Here is a 20,000-nt window from a genome sequence, read left to right on the forward strand (position 1 = left end):
TTCCGCGAGGGACTGATTTCTTCTTTGCTTTTGTGGTTTTCTCTCTGTGCTGATTCGAATTCTGTGAGTCTCGGACAGAATTAATATCTCCAGTGCAGATGTTCAAGAGATCGTCCCCGCCAGGTTTTGACGTCTCAGTTGAGGCCACGGCCGATTGCAGCATATTGTGACCACAAAGTGAGCAACTGTTGACTCTGAAGAATAAAAAGAAGTGTTCAACTTGAGTCCTTCGGACTGTAATTTGGAGAGCTATTGTAAACACGTCCGCCAGGGAGCGGGAAAGGATTCACATTGATTTCTGGGATAGAATTGTGCACTCTCATGGGATCCTTACACTGAATGATAATGCAATAGAATTAAAAGCCTAAGGGCTCGTTTCACTGATTAGGCCTAAGCAAAAGGCCGAAAAAGTAGTTTTCATTTTACGGTTCGGTTACGTACACTTTTCTCAAGATCGTGTGAAGAATATAGCACTCGTTTAAGGATTAAGCCTAAACGTTAGGGTCAGGGTTAAAGATAAGCTTTCATCAACTGCCGAGCCAAACAAGCCAAACGAGCTGCAAAATATATGAACCCAAGACTTAACGTCATACAAATTATTCCTCGTTCTTTTATCCACTACTGAGCCAAAGGAGCCAAAGGAGCCGCTAAATATATTTACCAAAGACTTCACGTGCATACAACTCATTCCTCGTTCTTTCATCAACTGCCGAGCCAAACGAGCCACTAAATATATGAACCCAAGACTAAACATCATACAAATGATTCCTCGCTCTTTCATTCACTGCCAAGCCAAACGAGCCGCTAAATATATGAACGCAAGACTTAACATCGCACAGATTATTCCTCATTCTTTCATCCACTGCCGAGCCAAACAAGTCGCTAAAGAAATCTGGCCCTGCATTCTGTAGTTGCTCCCGTTGATGCATTCGATATCTTCGATTCCTTCAATGCGTTTGTGAAACCCATATCCAACTAGACAAAGTTATCTTGGTTTCAGTGTTGTACATAACATCACACTTAGTAAATTGTTTAGAAATACAGATCACTACTCGATGGCCAATTGTTGTCGAAGTCTATTACTCGTCGAAATAAAGATTCTAGATGTTTATTTTTCAACGCCTGTCTTCTTTATTGAATTGACCTTCCATTCTTGAGGTATTTTGCTGAAAGATCCACTAAAACGCCATTCGCGTTACAGTGATCTCGACGCCAGTGCAGACTAATTAAATATTTTACTGTGTCCACCGGATGAAATCCACACATTTCTACTACCAAGTGCACTACCCTCTGAAACCTGCCAAAGATTCGCTCAGAAGAACCTAGGCAGAAAGACAATACTTAGCAGGGGTCGGGAGTGACAGGAAAGACCGTCCTGATTCGCACCTTTTCCGATTTCCGACACAGGAATAAACGGAAGAATGCGACGCAGATTTCGACTGGATTGTCATAGGGCAACCAAGTAATTAATTATTAACATCTGTCAAGGAAATGCAAAACATGTCTTTTGTGGTTTTTAGGTCGATTTGAAGCGATTTCGTGGATTTTCTGTTCCAGCTTCTTCTCACTACGTTACATCTAATTGAGAGAGAGGCAGCTAGAACAGAAACTCTACGATATCGCTTCAAATCGACCTACAATCCACAAAAGACATAAAGGGAACTACAGAGTATTTCAGGTGAGGGTGTAGTGAAAAATCACTCCAAATTTTGTCTTCCAATTCGATATATTTTTTCCCTATGCAAACCCTTGTAATTTCGCTATAATGCAAATTAATGGTCATGTTGATATGATGTTCAAATTGCGTTACGGGTAATTATCGTAGAGCTTGAGCCACCAGTGGGGGAATGACCAAAATAAGCCGTCGTTATTGCCTTCACTTATGTCACAAACAATAACATTTTCTTGAAATTGTAGGGAAGTAAATGTTGAGCGATAAATGCATCAATAGGAAAAAAGTGCGAGGGCCCTTTACACGAATTCAGTCTATGACCTCAGTTTCAATTCACGTGAAGATGCTCAACCATGCATTGACCTGGATGGGGACCATTGAACTTTGGAAGCTTTCGTTGGGGTACAGTAATAGAGATCGAAACCCATCATAGCATATCATACATGATCCAAGATGGCTGTTCTTTTTGAACTGTTTCGTCTTTCTTAGCCCATGCATAGAATCCCTAAATCTCACTCAAGAGCTTAGCGGTCACGCTTTTTTTTTTTTTTTCGCATAAAAAGGATAGGTTTATTTTAGACTAGATCGTTAATTAATACAGAAGGGTTAGATTTTATGTTATCTTGGCCAGCGTTCTTTGCCTCGGGGCACCCACATGGCCTGACTTTCTAAGCAAGCAAATGATTATTGTGCTAAGAAGTATCTTCATCGTAATGTCCTTCTCTATGCGCACTGTTTTCTGCAAGGAAAATGAAAAAAAAAACCGTGCCGTTTTATACTTCAAGCCTCTTTGTCCTTTTCTGTAAATATTGCACAGAACGGAAACCGTAATCTAGCCGATTAGCTGCCACAAACGTCATCTCATGATAGGTAGATGAGATCGAGGAGAGTCCCAGTGTATCTCAAACTCCGTTGTTCGTAAAATATTGTTTTACCATTCGAAATAAAATTCATATATTCGCGCCGCTTTGTAATATCCTCTACATATTTTTATATAAATAAATGATGTATCTCCTAACCCTCTGTTATTTTCACAAACTTATTCTTTATCGTCAACCCGTCACCTAAAAACAGCAACGCTGGTGATGCTTGTTTTAAATCATTATAGATATTTTTTGACAGAAAGTTGAGATCGAGTTATGAATTATCTAGAGCTACTGCTTCTATAATTCTCACCAATCAATGTGAGATGAATGGACAGGGGTGTAAGCTTAGATAACCTTAAACTGTTTGTTTCCAGGTATCACTTCATAAAGAGGTGCTGGCAAGAAAATCCTGACTTGCGTCCAAATTTTGAAAACATTCGTAAAGATTTGCTTTCTCTCATCGAAAAAGAGGTAATTATCAAGAGCTGCTTTAAAAATGCCAATCAGACACCTTTTTTTCTTTTTTAACGTCTCTATTCATAAACGATAAAGACATTCAAGTAGGGCAGTTTTCAAATCCTTGTCCAAAGTAATAACCCCATTGCAATTGCTACGCTTAGTGAATGGTTTAAAAATCTCGCGCCAGTTTATAAACCAACGAAAAGGGAACTAAAACCAATCGCAACTTGCAAGCTCGATTTTTCCCGCGCTTTGAGCAAGTTACACGGAATTGCTGATATATAGATTTAGTCAAGACTAAAAGCGGAGCTCCCGGGTTGTTTATTCTTACTGGCTGTAGGATTAGTGAAAATAAAAGGCTTTGGAACTTTCCGCGCTTTGGTTTTCCCGAATATTGCTTAAGTATGTCAGTTTCTTCGCTGCCTAACTAGTCAATTCCCCGGTTAATTTTACACGAAAAACCGACTGATCGCATGAATCACGAAGGGATGAGTGCGATATAGGTTCTTCCACCGAAATTTACTGTCGAATTTACCAGTTAGGCAATTATTATTTTTTGAATCGCAAGAGTTTTAAAAGAAAACAAGCAAATCCTCAGCAAGCGAACGGAAAAGAAAAGAAGCCATTTCAGAGTCGACTGTCATTTCTGAGTCGACTGTCAAAAGCCAGAAGATCATTTACATTATGATGTATTTCAGTGAAACACGCCTGCTTGGCTTAGAACAAGAATCGGCTAGAAAGGACCAACTTCAGATAAGATCTCCAAAATAATACCTGTACGTGCTCTAAACAAACTTCTGAAAACGCAAGCTGGTGATATTTCTCCTTAAGCTTACTTTTACGAAAGCTCATTGAGATTACATGTTTCTAACATAAGGGCAAAGTTTTCTTGTCACTGTCAAGGCACATCCAAAAACAATTAGGCAAACGGCGTGAAAAAACCTGTTGTTCGCTTGCATTTTAAAGCCAAACAAACCAGCAAACAGATCAATTATTTCTGTCCAAAAAGAGTACAGATTATTGTTATTTAATTCCAGTTGAGAATAAAAATTCGAGTTTCATTCGTGAACAAAGTAAAAAACGACTCAACCACTTTTTTAGAAATATGCATCCACTTGAAATAACTCATCCGTAGAAATAACAAACGGTTTAGTGTCCAAGAAAAGAATTTGTGGAGTAACTTCTTCCACCACGTTTGAGCTATTACTGGTGTACCGTTTTGTCTTTGTCGTTCTCTTTCTTTCTCTCTTCTTTCGTTTCTGTTCGTCTGTCATAGGCCGTCCAGGCATCTTGCAACCTTAGTAGATTAAAAATTTAAATTCTTAAGATAAGACTCATGCCAAAAATTGCAATTGGCCGTATTTATACTAGAGGACGTCTAAGACGTCTCAGACGTCTAAGACGGGTAAGGTGGACGCATTAGACGTCAGACGAATTAAACGTCTCAAGTTAAGTGCGTCTAAATCAGGCACTAAACAGACGTCTAAGCCGTCTAGTATAAAGACGAGACGAACTAAACTGAGACGCACTTAGACGCACTTAGCACACGCAGTCGAGGCTCTTTTCAGAAACAAAATGGCGGCTGCAAGGAAAGGTAAGAAGCTGCCTGAGGTTAGAGTGAGAAAGTGGACTGACGAGGAGTTGAAGCAGTTAGCTATTGTTCTGGCAGACGACGTAAATGAATTTGCTTTAACATTAGAAACTGGCTCTCACGAAATCAGCCAATGTACATGTATTTGAGCAGACTAAGAAGGAATTGGATGCACGACTGCATGAATTCGATGACAAAGGTACAGAGAACGGCTCCTCACGGAAAGGAAAGACAAAATCTATCGACACATCCACGCATTACGAAGTTGAGGGTCAAATATAAATGGATAAAGGATCAGTGGTGTAAATTAAGGGACAGAGCAAAGATAGGAAGTAGCAAGGCACCAATAGATGAGCCTGCATGGTTCAAAATTCTGGATCCAATCTTCTCTGAGACCCACTCTAAAACTAAAGATCGCTACCAAAGGGGATGACATCCTGTCTGATGAGAGCGATGGAGACAGTGGAGCAGATGGGCAATTGACCATAACGTTGCAACATATCCTCTACCTCTGAAATGACTATTATCGACAGTTCGTAATTTTCCCTGGAATGATTGTTATCGTCATTTTAGGAATACTCTGTCCCAGGACTTGTGGTAGCAGATAAAAAGAAAAAAAGAAAAGTGGCATCCCTGGGCGGGATTTGAACCCGGAGCACCAAATGTGAAGGAACTGTTTTTATCCACTTAACAACTAAAGATCAGCTGGCTGTCAATTGCACCGATTATTTATCAAATCTAATTAGTATATATAAAATCCTTGCTGAATAGTGGTTAAGTCTAGTACTTGATTTTAACATGGTTAGCCTTCTCTTAAGGTTTGGTAACCGACATTTTCTCCATTCTAAATTTGTTTCTTAGCCGGTGATAATACACGTTTACCGCGGCATTCCGAAGAAAAAAATGTTTTATTATTATTATTATTATTATTATTATTATTATTATATTTATTTATTTATTTATTTATTTATTTTTTTAAGTGTTCTGTCAGTTCGCGATGCGATAGTCTAGTGGTTCAGTGAAAGGGTTATTAATCGAACATTCCCAGGTTCGACTCCAGCGAGTTTAGGCATTGGGTTCGGATTTTAAAAATAGATATCATTTCCCATAATCCTTATCAAGCGCTAAGCGTCCTAAATTGACGATAATAGTCAATTTAGACGTTGATGTCCAGTATCAAAGATGTATGCTCTAAACTAGCTAGAGTGCAAACTGGAGTATTGCCTCCTGGATGAGCTCTAAACTTGAGCCCGTGATATGGTTACGTGATACTGGTCACATTGGCATACATGGAGCGGTGGACCGACGTACGGTCGTACGGTGACCAAAACCAGAATTCCTCGCATCGATGACCCCGCGGCAAAATGAGTGCGCAGTTTGACCCACACGCGAATCGTTTGCACGCGCGAGGGACTGATACCAATCAAATTTTCCATAGAAACAACGACGCGGCAAAATAGCGGCAATTTAAATTCCCTGTGTCTATTTTCATTTTGCGATTATATTAAGGACAAGACTACGAGGATAAGGTTTTAATTGTGTCTTTTCAAACCAAAAAAACGTTTTGTCAAACCATGTGATTTTTTACCTTGCATTCGAGCACTCGAGCAAAAGGATGAAGTTCGTAATGTTATAAGTTGCAATGGTCTCTGTGTTGGTAAACTTCTGGTGGGAAAAACTGTGCCCTGAGAAGGAAAACGCGGGGTAAACCTCTTTGCAAGGGCACAATGATAATTCCTACTGCAAAGATGGCTTGAGTTGCTTCTGTTGAATGAGGAGATTGTCTGCTTTTTTTAATTCGGATCATTTGAAACCGAGAAATAAGTTCTTTTCATGTCCGCATCCCACTCATTCAGCAACTTGGATAAGTCACTTCGCTGCCTCCATTCTCGTATTTTACAACACTAGTTACTTTTACAAGAGCAAGCCCATAAAATAAAGAATTTAAGTCTTAATTTTAAGAGAGGATCGCAGAAAAGTTTTGAAGCTAAGTATAAATTTGACTCCAATGCTACTTGATGTTTCCCTTTTACTTGGCGTTTGGTAATGGTCCATCGCATTTTTCCTGCAGCTATTACACCACTTTTTTTTTTTCCTGGCTAAGTGGATTTTTTTTTTCCATCTTCGTCGATCACCTTGTAGAGCCTTGCTGGGAGGGTGAGGATGGGGAGAAATGAGAATCATGATCATGAAACATACAAAACATTCACCTGCATGTGTTTGGAAAATAATTCATTTTTCCATGCATCACGCCCAGTCACGAGAGCAAAAATCCAGCCTAAATTTTGCACTATGTGTAAAGATACTGAGAGAGGAATGTAATCAAACATCCAGCAAGATTAGAGGAATTCTGCTTCATACTCCAAGATTTTATTCTGCAAAACTGATCCAGTTTCACTACCCAATGATTGGCCCACAATGGCTCTATCTGGACCCACATTAACTCTATCTGGTTCATTTTCAACAACAATCACAACAACTACTATGGTATGTGTTACCACAAAACACAATATACAGTAACTCAAAAATCTCTCTAATTTTATTGTTGTAAGTAGAAGCATTCTCAGAAGTTAATATCGAAACCCGTGCTCAGCAAGAGAAAGACTAGAATAACATACAGCTGTATTCATGACAGTAAGACAGTTTACTTGAAAAAAAAAATTATGTTTGCTAGGTCAAACATTGAATGCGAAGGTGTGGCAAGAAGAGAATTATTGTCCCTTTTCTAGACAATTTTGAAGAGCTGTTTGGAACTCATCTTGTATTAATCATTGACATGCTCACATCTGTGATGTTTGATTTACAGTAATACTGTAGTCATCATGCAGATCTTATGCAGGAAAGAAAATGACAGATGAATAACAACCCTGGCTTTTCTTCATCACAAAACCAAAAAAATATGTTCAACGCTGAACTCCTCATCACAATCTCTGAAAACAACCTGGAATGTTGCTTGCCATGCATGGTTTGACCAAATCAGCACACACAGCAGGAAGAGTTTTAGTCTTCAGCACTGGAATCATAATAAATGACTTGTTTAAGAAACAACAGGAAACTGATCAAAGTAAAACAAGAATATTATTGACATTTGCTCGTTTTCAGGCACAAATGTCCCTTGATTTACTTGAAAAAAGAACATGGAAATCTTTGCCCTATTTGAAAAGATCCCTTTTTAAAAAAGCTAAACAACTTAACTGACTCCCTTAATAAGAGGTTTTGTCCTAACAATGCAGGTATTTAAAACAGTTGCTCACATGTTGAAAGTAATGACAGTCAAAATGACAGCCAGCCAGATATCAACACTTTCCACAAGATTTCTTCAGGTCAGATGACTTGGACAATGAAATCAACAGAGAGCTAGATATCAATTAAATTTAATCAAACCACAACACAGAGCTGGAAAAGAGAGAGCATCACCATCTACCACTCTACCCATTACTCCTGCTGAGGACAACCAGGTCGCAGAAGAATCTATGGCTCTCGTATCACATGTCAGAGGTTAAAACTTCTGTTGTGTCAAAACCCTCAGCCCTTAAAGCGAAACACAATCGACGAAAACTGTCAGTTTAAAATTTACAACTTTTAGGTCTTCAACGGTGGGACCGAAACACGAGCAAACATGGTTTGGCGAAGATAACTTAAGCTTAATTCTTTTATGGAAACGACATAAACAAATAAATATTTGATGCCTCTTTTGACTTTCTTGTTGGAAAAACTCGGAACTACTGTTTAGTTTTTCTGTCGAGTCCATGTTGAGCGTGAGATCTTGATCATCAAAAGGTCCAACAACTTTTTCTCCACCGCCGAATCAAGGCAAAGAGCTCAAAAGCACTCATTTTGCCGCGGTGTCCGCATCGATGAGTTTCCATCTTTTCTTAACTATGGTGCTCGGCGCGCGCGCGCCGAAGCTCCACTACGAATTCGGATTGGTTCATTGTGCTGTTTGCTCCTGCAGTGATTGGTCGAAGTAATTACTTTGGAATTTGTTTATGACAATCAAATAAAAATGCATCCGACACAGTGCTTGTCCACAAGTATCTCTAAGAAGCACCACATTTAGAAATAACATCCGAAAGTGTTATCAAAACTCCCTCAACCTCCCTTAAAAAAACCCTTGAAAGGCCGCGTTTTGGCATATAATTCAATTTTCACTATTTTTGAATTCGAATTCACACTTAATACATGTATTTACAAGGAGAAGAAAAAAGAAAAGCCATTACTAACGAATAATAATTACAAACAGACAAACTAGAAATACAATATTTGTGTGTAAGTTTGGGACACCAAATAATACTACAATAGTACTAGTACAATAGTAATAGTACAATACAGTGGAAAACTAATGTAGCCATCAATCATTACACTCTGAATATTACCAAAGGATCTTGATATCAGCAGGCAAGTCAGAAATTTAAAGAAAACGACAAACACTTATAAGTAGGAAAAAGTGCTAATTATGCCAGTAACAATGGAATGTACATAAAACGTGACAATGTGAGAATTAAAAGGATAGTTTTAGATTTACGTGATGCAATTGTTGATTAAGAGAAGGTTGTTCTCTTTGAATATAAAACGCTTCTTTTATCTTGAGTTGAAAAGTCGTAGGGGCGTGATCTAAAATATGGAAAAAGTCCCCTGAAGCCAGGGCGCGACAATGTTCGGAATTCTGTAGGTGTTTGAAGATGTGAGAGACCCTATCATTGACTAAGTGCTCACGCACGCGTGTGGAAAAATGCCGGGTTATTTCGCCGACATAACAGGCATTACAGCCCGCACATACAAACTTATAAACCACACGTGAACGAAACCCGCCAGGGATAGGGTCAACTTAACGCTTTGTACATTAATCAACTGAAGATGACAGAAGTTTCTGTTGAAACATGTCTTGTAATCTTAAAAGTTTTGTCGTTTTCTTTAAATTTCACTCTTAATATTTCTACTAAATCTATACAATGTTGTAACTTGTTTAGTAGTTACAGAAAGTGCATTCCAGAGACTAGCTTCAGTAAACTGAAGAGCTAGAGCTGAAGAGACAGAGCTATTCCTGCCATGTCTTACTTCAATAGTTGTCTTGACCCAATTGTGACTCTCTCCACTATTTAGTACCGTCCTAGGAGAAAATATGGAGTCGCGTTGATCGGAATTGAATTATTCTTAAGAAACTTGTTTTAAACCCAGGCTAGGCGGTCAGAAAGAAAGAGCAGAAAGAGTAGACAATCTAGCATGAAAGAGATTAGAAAATGATGTTTCTGTTTTATGTGAATTTTTCAGTTGTACCTCGGACTGTTGGACGAATCGAAATACGATGGGGCAAAATACTCAATGGTCGAGGACGTCTGAACTTCAGTTAAACCACGCCCAAAGAAGAAATGGTCAAGTCTGAAGTTGTGAAAAGAAGCCATCAGTTTCTTTTGATTTAATTTAGTTAAATAGAGAAATGTGTTAAGTAAAGATAACAAGGAACAAGGTAGATTGACATCGTTGTCATAAGTCTGTAATTAAGGGTCAAATCCGTATTTCGACTAATCACAACCCCCAGAAGAACCGATCAATCACAGTCTCCCTTGTGATTGGTTGTAATAGTCGCGCGAGTTGTTTTTGAACAATCAGTACGCGTAGTGATTCACAACCAAAGACTGGCATAAAACGCTTTGAAAATTAAGATCAGAAAAATTTAAAAATCATAAATCCCGCTATTCAGTTAGCATTGATAGAAATCAAAAATGTTTTGCAAAAATTGGTAGCAATAGAATATACAGCTCTTGTTGTTTCGGGATCTCACGATGTTCATTTAAAGAAATTGTTAGGTATAGAATTCTAATGACAAAGGTGTAGCAGCCTATGTAAGATTTTACTTTATCAGATCTTAAAAACTAAACCTCAAGTCAATACAATTTCGGGTAAGTAAAATCAGCCACCCTGATGCGTGGTTTGAAAATCCGAAAGCATCCAATGCTTTTTTTGCAAATGACCAACTTCAGCCGATGAATTTGCGTGAGGAGTCATGGCAGCCATAGTAGGGAGCTAACACAGTGCAACGACGGCGACGAGGACGCCACAAAATAAATAAAAGCTAATAGTGTGTTTGACAAACAAAAACAAAGACTCTGCAGGCCTTGCACGTGAGTTTTAAATTTTGGTACATTTCTAGGTCGTTGTCTCCTTGATAACGACGTGACATGACCAACTTTGAGGTCTACTTGAAGGTAATATTGAACAATGGGCTAAGACTTACCATCCTGCAAAGTTTTTTTCTAACTGGTCTTTTAGCACTTTAAAGTGCTTTTCTATTATCTATCATTATTATTTACCATTATTATCAATATTACCAGGAACATGTTGAAATTCTAATTGCTTTGAGCATAGTCGTAATTTATGTAAACTTGTGTAAACGCTTCTAACAGATTTAATTAAATTTGTCAAAAACCAACGTTTTTCTCCTGCTTCTTACATAATCTGTGTTCAGGAGTTCGTTTCTTTAGGGAAAGCGCATACATTTTGCGTACTTCCACTATTACTATTGGGTTCACATTATCATCTCTGCGTGAAAGAGCGAGGTCTTACCATCACAAATGCTTGACAATTAGCATTGCTTAGAGCAACAGGCCTAAGGAAACTAAAATGGCCTATTTCTCTGTTAGAACACTGACGTAGGACTGGTGACTGCTGAAATTGAGAAACAAACAGACCGGACATTTGGAAGAACTAACTCTACAACGTCTTCAAATTAACTCACTTTAAGGATGACATATGCTACTCCAGAAGAAATCGAGGGATTATCATCCAAGTGTTCCTTCAAATTGTTCCAGTTTGTTTGCAAACTGACGGGTCTGGCCGGCCAGTTCTGACAAAAAGAGAGCGCCCGAACATTTCATTGTACATCTTATTCCTTAATATATAGACTTAACCAAGCCTAAAAGCGGAGCTTTGTTCTTACTGGCTGTAGGATTAGTGAAAATAAAAGGCTTTGGAACTGTCCACCTTTTTTAATTATGTAACATTTTCTTCGCTGCCTAACCAGTGAATTCCAAGGTTAATTTTACCTGAAAAACCGTCTGATCGCATGAATCACGAAGGGATGAGTGTGATATCGGTTTTTCCAGCGCAATCTACTGTCGAATTCACCAGTTAGGCAATTAATGTTTCTTGAATTTGAGAGTCGACTGTCAAACGCCAGCGAATAGGAATCACGCTAAAGTTAGAAATCACAGACGTACTATAGCTCGTGATGTGACAGATCGTCTTTGTCGGTTCAAGGTCAAACAAGGAGTTTTATTGATGTACTTTATTTATTCCACTTTATCTCTGAGAACGAGATCATTTACAATTCGATGTATTTCATTGAAACACGCCAGCTTGGCTTAGAACCAGAATCCACTAGAAAGGACAAACTTCAAACAAGATCTCCAACAAATTACCTGTACGTGCTCTAAACAAACTTCTGAAAACATAAGCTGGTGATATTTCTCCTTGTACTTTTACGAGAACTCATTTCGATTACATTTTTAGAACATAAGTGCAAAATTCTTGTCACTGTCGAGGCACATCGATAAACAGTTAGGCAAGCGGAGTAAAAAAATTCTTGTTCGCCCGCATTTCAATGACAAACCAGCAACAGATCGATTATTTCTGTCCAAAAAGAGTACAGTTGATTGTTATTTAATTCCAGTTAACAGGAAAAACTCGAGTTTCATTCCTGAACAAAGGAAAAAACGACTAAACCACGTTTGAGAAATATGCATTCACTTGAAATAACTCATCCGTAGAAATAACAAACGGTTTAGTGTCCAAAAAAAGAATTTGTGGAGTAACTTCTTCCACCAGCTTTAAGCCATTACTGGTGTACCGTTTTTTCGTTCTCGTTCTCTTTCTCTCTTCTTTCGTTTCTGTTCTTCTGACATGGGCCGTCCAGGCATCTTGCAACCTTAGTAGATTCGAAATTAAAAATATCTTAAGACAAACCAAAAACTGCAATTCAGAGCAAAAAGCAGCCCTAAACAAATTAAAAATAAACACTCAGCTTTAAGTTTATATCCCTCCAATGCTTGACTTGAATAACTACAGCTTTATTATGTTAAACCTGGATTGAAACCAGCGAAAAATGCAAGAAAAATATATTTTCCAAGCCGTACCTGAACACGAAATGCATCGACTGTCAAGAGCGTTGCTGACGTAGCATGGCTGTGTAGCCGCGTCGAGCCACAGAAAGAAACCGAAAATGTAAGCCTCGTTCAGGTGTGAGTGTTAGTGTCTGACCTGGCTTAAGCCTGTGATCCAATCAACAACCAGTCCCGGGTCAGCGGTCAACATAAAAATAAACCAGCTGAACTCGATAAGGTCTAACTTGAGCCCACGATATGGTCACGTTATACTGGTCAGCGGATACCTTTTTTTGACAGGTGTCAATTGACCATAACATTGATGTCCAATATCAAAGATGTATGCTGTAAACTAGCTATAGTGTAAACTGGAGTATTGCCCGTTCGATAAGCTCTAAAATTGAGTCCGTGATATGGTTACGTGATACTGGTCACATTGGCATACATGGAGGGGCGGACGGACGGACGTAAGTACGGACGTTCATGACGTCATGACTATAAAACCAAATTTTCTCACATCGATGGGTTAACATATCTTCTTAGCTATGTTGCTGCGCGCGCGCGCGCCTTCGGCGTATTCAATTACCTATTAAGAGCTATGTTGCATTATTTTAAGCAATAGAGGGCTTTTTCCGTGTTTACATAGCCGTCTAAACATGAAGGGAAGTAATGGGGGAATTTGAGACAGTTATGCAAACCCGAGACCCAGTCGAGGGTTTCGTAACTGTCGAGAATTCTCTCAACTCCCCGAATGTTTAGATGAGGCTATGTAAACACGGAAAAAAGTTCTTTTATTATTGCTTCAAAAAATATTATTTTGTCAAAAATAATTCGACAAATGAAGGAAAATCCTAGTTTTTTTTAACTTCTTGATTGAAAGGCATTTTCTTGATAACCGCTTATATTTCCTACCAGCCAATAAAAATCTGCGACAACACATAACCAATCAAAATTTGTGTAATGCCAAGGCCGTGTGGTCATACATGTACTCCCATCTAAACACAGCTTTTGACCAATGAGAGTGCACATACTATCCTAATTATTTTGAATGTATATATCAAAATGGGCTATTTACCCTCTCCTCCCCACTCAATTTATATCTACTGGCCCAACAATCACGTTATTGAGTGCCATCAGCTGAGTTGAGGTCAACAGTAACTTGGGGGAGGGGGAGGGGGAAGGGGCGGTTAAATATTATGAGGTGTTCAATACAGGGGTGTGTAGGATGTTGTCCACAATAGTAACTACGGTATATAAAGGATACAATCTTTGACAGATTAAAATGGAACACAAATGTCCCCTTCCTCCTAAATCAAGGATGAAGCCACGTGAAGGCCTTTTTTTTGGGGGGGGGGGGGGGGTGGTTGGTCTCAATTTTTTACTTAACCAGTCCAAGATTGTAGCATTTTACTAAAACTAATGTCTTGACTAATTTGATAACTCTTTACTAACAGAAGAGAACAACACTAATCACCCAAAATAGAAAATAAAATACTACTGTAGCCATCTTATGCCACTGTATGAGAGAGCAACAAAAGGTTGCACATACTAAAGTACATTAATTACCTAACCTTCCATTTTTGAAAAATAAATACTAACAAAACAGCTATTAATGGATTTGCAGTTTGTCCTAAAAAAGTTGACCAACCACAAACAGTTTCAATGTAATAGAGGAAAAAAAGGCACATTAGGTTGCTTTGGACCATACATTGTAAAGTACCGGGCAAAAGTAACTTGACAGTCTCTTTCGAGTCTCGATTCTTGACTGTAGCCTCGATCTTTGATTCTCACGAGTATAGAGGATCGAGAATGGAAGAACGACAATCAAGAATCGAGTCGAGAATGAAGTCAAACGAATCGAGAAACTAATGACCTCGTCACTTGACTGATTCCTCCATAGACTAATAGCACAAACGCAACTGGGAATACGAATGAAACACTGAGTCTGTCATTTAAGTACTACTGTATACCGTAAGCCTTCTTTACACACGAATTCTGATTCAGTACCAGTTGGTCTGTATTCAAGTCTAACACTGAAAACAGGCTCAATTTTTTTTTTTTGTGGATACTGTAATTGCTTTGATTTTACATAAATGACACTATTCTCCTGTAAATCTCTCGAAAGAGAAACTGATCCACGTGCTTATCAGGACAATTTAAGCAATGTTATTGTTTCAGTACCTGCAAAATTCACGGTGTTTCAGTGGGAAATGGGCTAAATAACTCATTTTAATGGGATGCCATTGAAGCCACCTAAATTGTTTAGGTACAAACTGTACTGTATCTATAAGAGACAATAATTTTTGCGTATTATTGTCCTGATCAGCGCAAGGATAATGCCTCCCTTTCAGCTAAATGTACATGCATAACCCACACTGCAATAATTATACATTGTATTTTGTAAACGTCTTATCTCTACATTGTGGTTTCTGTGCTGTATGCTAGTACATGTAACATATAAGTCACAGTAGACGAGATGACTAATCAGCTCTCACAGTGTTCTTCCCAGGATTTTGTCTTAGGGAGTCCTAGGGAAAAATAGGGGCCCTGGAGGAGCTTAAGAGGGACAAAGTTACTTGCACTTCATGACAAGGGTGGGAAAAAAATCCTTTGTGATTAATCTCTGTCAACGTCATCAAGGAACGTTCAAATTGGAACTCTTGCAATGGTGGGCCTTCAACAACATTGTAAATGCATTTGAATTATTTGCCTTGATACGGATTTTACAGGTCATGATCTTTTTGTTGGCATCATAGGCAAGCCATTGTATTTCGGCTGCCATTCACTCCTGAAAAACACAGTCTTTCTTCAGTAAAACAGCTTTTTGATCTTTGCCTGCTACGTTGTCTTTTCATTATCATCTTTACCAGCGTTTCTGTGAATCCTCTACACTTTTAGGGCGAAAGAATTTTTTTTCTCTGTGCCATGACGAATAACATGAGCCAGCACTCTAAATTATCTGATACCCAAAATACCTACCTGATCCCATACGGCAGTAAAGATGTCAAAGCTGTGCTACGCTCGTGCACTGTTATTTTCAAGGAGCAGATTTAACTCCAAAAAGGGAGTAAAAAAAAAAGGTACAAAACGACTCCATTTTTGGAGTAAAATTCCTTCCGGTATTGCTTACTCCGCTTTTGGAGTAAAATTTACTCCTATATCTTTTACTCTTTTGTCGGGGTAAAATTTACTCCTGTATTGTTTACCCCTCCTCTGGTGTAAAATTCACTCCAATACAAGAGTAAATTTTATCCTTCTATTGGAGTGAATTGAACTCTTTAAATGGAGTTCAATTTACCCTCGACAGAGTTAAATTAACTCCAAAACTGGGGTGAGACAAAAAGGTACAGAACCACTCCTTTTCAAGAGTAAAATTTACCCTCTTAAACTTTACTCTCCTTGTCAGAGTAATATTTACTCTTTCTACAGAACACATTCACCCTCAATAGATCTCCTGTACCTTCATTTACAGTCAGATTTCTCATAACCATAAAAAGTTCATTTTTTTAATGTTATGTAAAGAAAACACCAGGTTTACAATGAAGCATCTCATACTGGTAATTTTAATCATAAGATTGCAAAGAATGCACATGATAAATACAATGTATACACATACAAATACATCGCAAAAGTCAAAGCTATCTTTATTCTAATTATTCAGGCAATAATAAAATGGCAATCAGCTGAATGTGTTCTTGCCTTAAACAAAGATAAATTGAGTGGTATGTGTTTTGATTACAGATTGCAACAATGGCTGCAAAATCTAACTTCAATTACAAAAACTAAAGCATACAACATACTTGGATAAATGTGACTCAGTATAACAAAATGGGTTTTATGTACATGTAATACAAGTCAGTTCTTACAGAAAGAAGTGAAACGTAAAAAAAAATGGAACATGCCTTGTTAACTGATGCAAAAATTTTGCCAACATTGAACTTTACCAATGTGTTCATTTTTTTCTCCAACAGAATTGTTTCCAAAAGGAAAAAATTCAGAACTTAAGTTGATAATTTACATTAAGAAAAAAGTAAAAACTTTTTGTTTCCAAAAAGAAGAAAAAAACCCTAAGATTAAGCTGATAATTAAGTATGTTCCCATCAAAACAATTATAGCAAATGAAAGTTCTAACAAAACCTTGCTTTCTGCCACAAGGTAAATGTCTCTGGTTCAATTAGTGTGCCAGAAGCTAGCAACAATCCTTGCAAATGCTGCTTTTAGAACCTCTCCATTGATTGACTCATCATCCTTAAAAGTAATAAAAGAGAATAATGATTAGTATAACCCCTTCCAAAATTAAGATCATTCCACAATATTCTAACAAAATAGGAAGAGAGCACAAATCTAATACATCCATAATCCTGAGAAACAAAAGACACCAGCCACCCATTTTGGTGTACCAAATAAATGGAATCACATGAAATATGGGTACTTGCATGAGATTATATCTGTAACAATTTTCTTGATTCATTGAGTAACTCAGTTTACTATCAAATTAATTTTGTCATAATGATAAAAGTACACATATAGTGGTGGAACTCATGGAACAAATCTTGAAAATATATTGCCAGATGCTTTCTCAGTCTTCAACACTTTTCCAAAAAAAATTATGTGTGATGAGGTATTTACATATAACAGTATTTCAAATTTTAAACTGAAAGCAGATCTTGGGTGAGACAATGGATAAATAAAACTGCAGCATCATCTTCCACTAATCGCTAGGCATTATTAGTCTATACGTACACAGGCTTGTAACTCAGACAGTGCTTTATAATTATTTTATTGCAGTGACTGTCAAGAATTAGTTGTTAACGTGTAATTTATGTGAGTTATTTGTAAATATATATATATATATATGCATCCCTTGTTTAAAAGCAACAATCAGCTTCTAAGTCTTTCAGACTTTCAGCTGTTTGACTGCATTACAGCTTTTTTACAGAAACATGCCTCAAAGGAATTTTTTCATGGCACCAACCTTTTCTTTTATCTGGGGCTTCCTCCAACTCCTCTTCCATAGATGATACATGTAGTGGTATGTACTGTATGTTGCAAGAAGAAGGCATCCTCTTGGCTTGCCTCAGCACTTTCTGTAACCAACTCTCTGCCAAAACTTCCCAGCAATCTTTTAATGAACCATTTCCCAGCTGTCCCCACCTTCAATTTGAACTGTAAATCAACAAACAAATATAGTGAAAAGTTTCAGTTTTCTTGGAAAAAAATAATTCAACCAAAAATTATTACTGCTACTTACAGATAAAAGATGTCATAAGAATTTCATCCAGATAACAACACTCAATATCACATGTCTAAAAAAAATGCTGGTAATAATAAAGCTGATTATTTCTAAGGTGTATGACAACTGCAGACTGCCTACAAATAGCGATTTTAAACACCCATTTTAACTAAAACGTTTAGCTTTCAATAACTGTGAGTTATGGTTAGTTTGGGGTCTGCCCTCTACAAGTGTCAGACAATGTCACTTCGGTTATAATGTAAGTGTTTGAAAAGCAGACTCGTCAAACTTTGGCTCTCTTTTCTTTAAACGCCAATAATAACAATCTCATGCAGGCATTAACATGCTATTTGCATTTAATACTATAGTTTAAATGACAGCTGAAGCTTTCTGCTTTCTGTCATCATGTCATTTGCGGTGAGAGCACTCTAATACCAAATCATTTGCTTAACCATTTGATCTAAAGCTTCATTATTCTTGTGAAATACATACCATTTTGTTAAAGCACTTAAGCCAAACTAAATATCCTTGCCTGACAAATTTGGGACTTGAAGGTGCATGTAAAAGGTTTGAATTCTACATAAGCTTACATTAAATTGTCATTTTTGAAGACAATAAGGCCCGACTCAGACGCCATACTTTTCATGATCCGAACTTAATACATGAAAAGTTCGACGTTTGAATCAATTAAGAACGGCTATTTTAACTTGGAATGGCTCAGGCGTTCTTTTCGCCTGGCCTAGACGGGAATTCGGCTTTAGCATGGCCGTGGATCGGCTTTGATTTCAGACGTCGAACGTTTCATGTGCCGAACTTCATGATCATGCATAAACCATGTTTTGCCTTCTACATGAAAATCGCTGACAAAATCAATTGGTTTTCTTGGTAATGGCTTTGGAACTGCTGTGGAGGGCCCAGTTAAGTTCGACTTCTGAATCAACAGGCGTACTTTTGTTAATTTGTGTCGGTCAAACTCGAATTAAGTTCGGCTCATGAAAAGTACGCAGTGTGTGAATCGGGCCTAAGGCATCAAATATTATCTGCTCATAGTTCAGTTAACGCTTACCTTTTTGCTTGAGTTGTTGTAAGCATTTCCTTGCTTTGGATCAGCATTTAAAGAGTAAACAAGCGAAAAACTCGTCAGGACAAATTGTGATCGTTGATTCAAACTCGAGTAAAACCGCCGAAAGACCCGCCGAAATCAGTGAAAGGCTGCACCGGTGACTGCTGACCAAAACGGCTCACTAGTTTCCAGTCTGTTCTCCCGTGTGTTATCCAATATGGCGGAAATGATGGCAGAGGATAACGATCTTTCTTTCTTACCGCGTCGTCCAATTAAAAACGAAAAAACCAGCAAGATTCAGAGCCGCCTCATCGTATTAACCCTCACTAAAATGTGGAAAGATACCGGCCTTCATTAACAGGATTTTAATCCTGTAAAACTGTTGACTTGGAGGGCAGTATACTTTACTCTTAATTAGTGGAGTACTAAATAAGAGGCGTACATTTTACTGCGTTTCGTTTTACTCCACTTTCTCACTCCAACTCCTCGAAAAAAAGAATTAATCGGTGGATTTCAAAAAAATAAAACAACCCCAATTCCACATCTTAGAATGGATAAACTTAAATTTACTCTACAAAAATACATAGGAGTAAAATCCTCTTCTACTTTTTTTCTCAGAAAGTAAGTGGGGTAGACTTTACTCAGTATCCCGATAAGTAGGAGTAAAATTAACTCCAGCATATTATATTACTCTGTAGGGAGAGTAAAATTTACTCTAGCAAAGTCATTGCCTTTGAGTATTAAACTAGTAAGAGTAAAAATTACTCTTGGTGGAGTTAAATTAACTCCTCTTAGGAATACATTTTACTACGCTTTATTTTACTCCACTTTTTCACTCCAGCACTGGAGTGAAATTTACTCCTTGAAAATAACAGTGTGTGACTGACGTCAAAGTCAATAAAAGCGAAGGCTATGACTACTTTGATGAACTGTTTTCATCCAGTTGAGGAAACAGAGAGCTGGAGTATTCACTTGACCATTAAAAAGCCGCTAACTTACTTTTCAAAGTCTCTTTTG

At 37.9% G+C, this 20,000-nt stretch overlaps 1 protein-coding gene and 1 long non-coding RNA gene across 3 annotated transcripts in view; one reads left to right on the top strand and one right to left on the bottom strand.

The window, feature by feature from the left end:
• Positions 1 to 10,975, top strand: part of LOC138009552 (tyrosine kinase receptor Cad96Ca-like) — a 45,641-nt gene extending 34,666 nt beyond the window's left edge. Inside the window, exons 8-9 of the mRNA XM_068856629.1 lie at positions 2,913 to 3,009; positions 9,860 to 10,975. Coding sequence (XP_068712730.1) covers positions 2,913 to 3,009; positions 9,860 to 9,928 — 166 coding nt within the window. The 3' untranslated portion in view covers positions 9,929 to 10,975. The remainder of the gene's footprint in view (positions 1 to 2,912; positions 3,010 to 9,859) is intronic.
• Positions 10,976 to 16,387: 5,412 nt separating this feature from the next.
• Positions 16,388 to 19,105, bottom strand: LOC138009558 (uncharacterized). 2 transcript variants are annotated; one of them, XR_011124437.1, is made up of 3 exons: positions 18,987 to 19,105; positions 17,663 to 17,853; positions 16,388 to 16,935 (listed from the first exon to the last, which is right to left on the bottom strand). It is a non-coding gene; the product is annotated as an uncharacterized lncRNA (long non-coding RNA). The 2 variants fall into 2 exon arrangements; XR_011124436.1 differs by having other exon boundaries at positions 17,663 to 19,033.
• Between the last annotated feature and the right edge of the window lie 895 nt (positions 19,106 to 20,000).

Source organism: Montipora foliosa, chromosome 7 (assembly GCF_036669935.1).
Source record: "Montipora foliosa isolate CH-2021 chromosome 7, ASM3666993v2, whole genome shotgun sequence".
Taxonomy (NCBI): Eukaryota; Metazoa; Cnidaria; class Anthozoa; order Scleractinia; family Acroporidae; genus Montipora; species Montipora foliosa.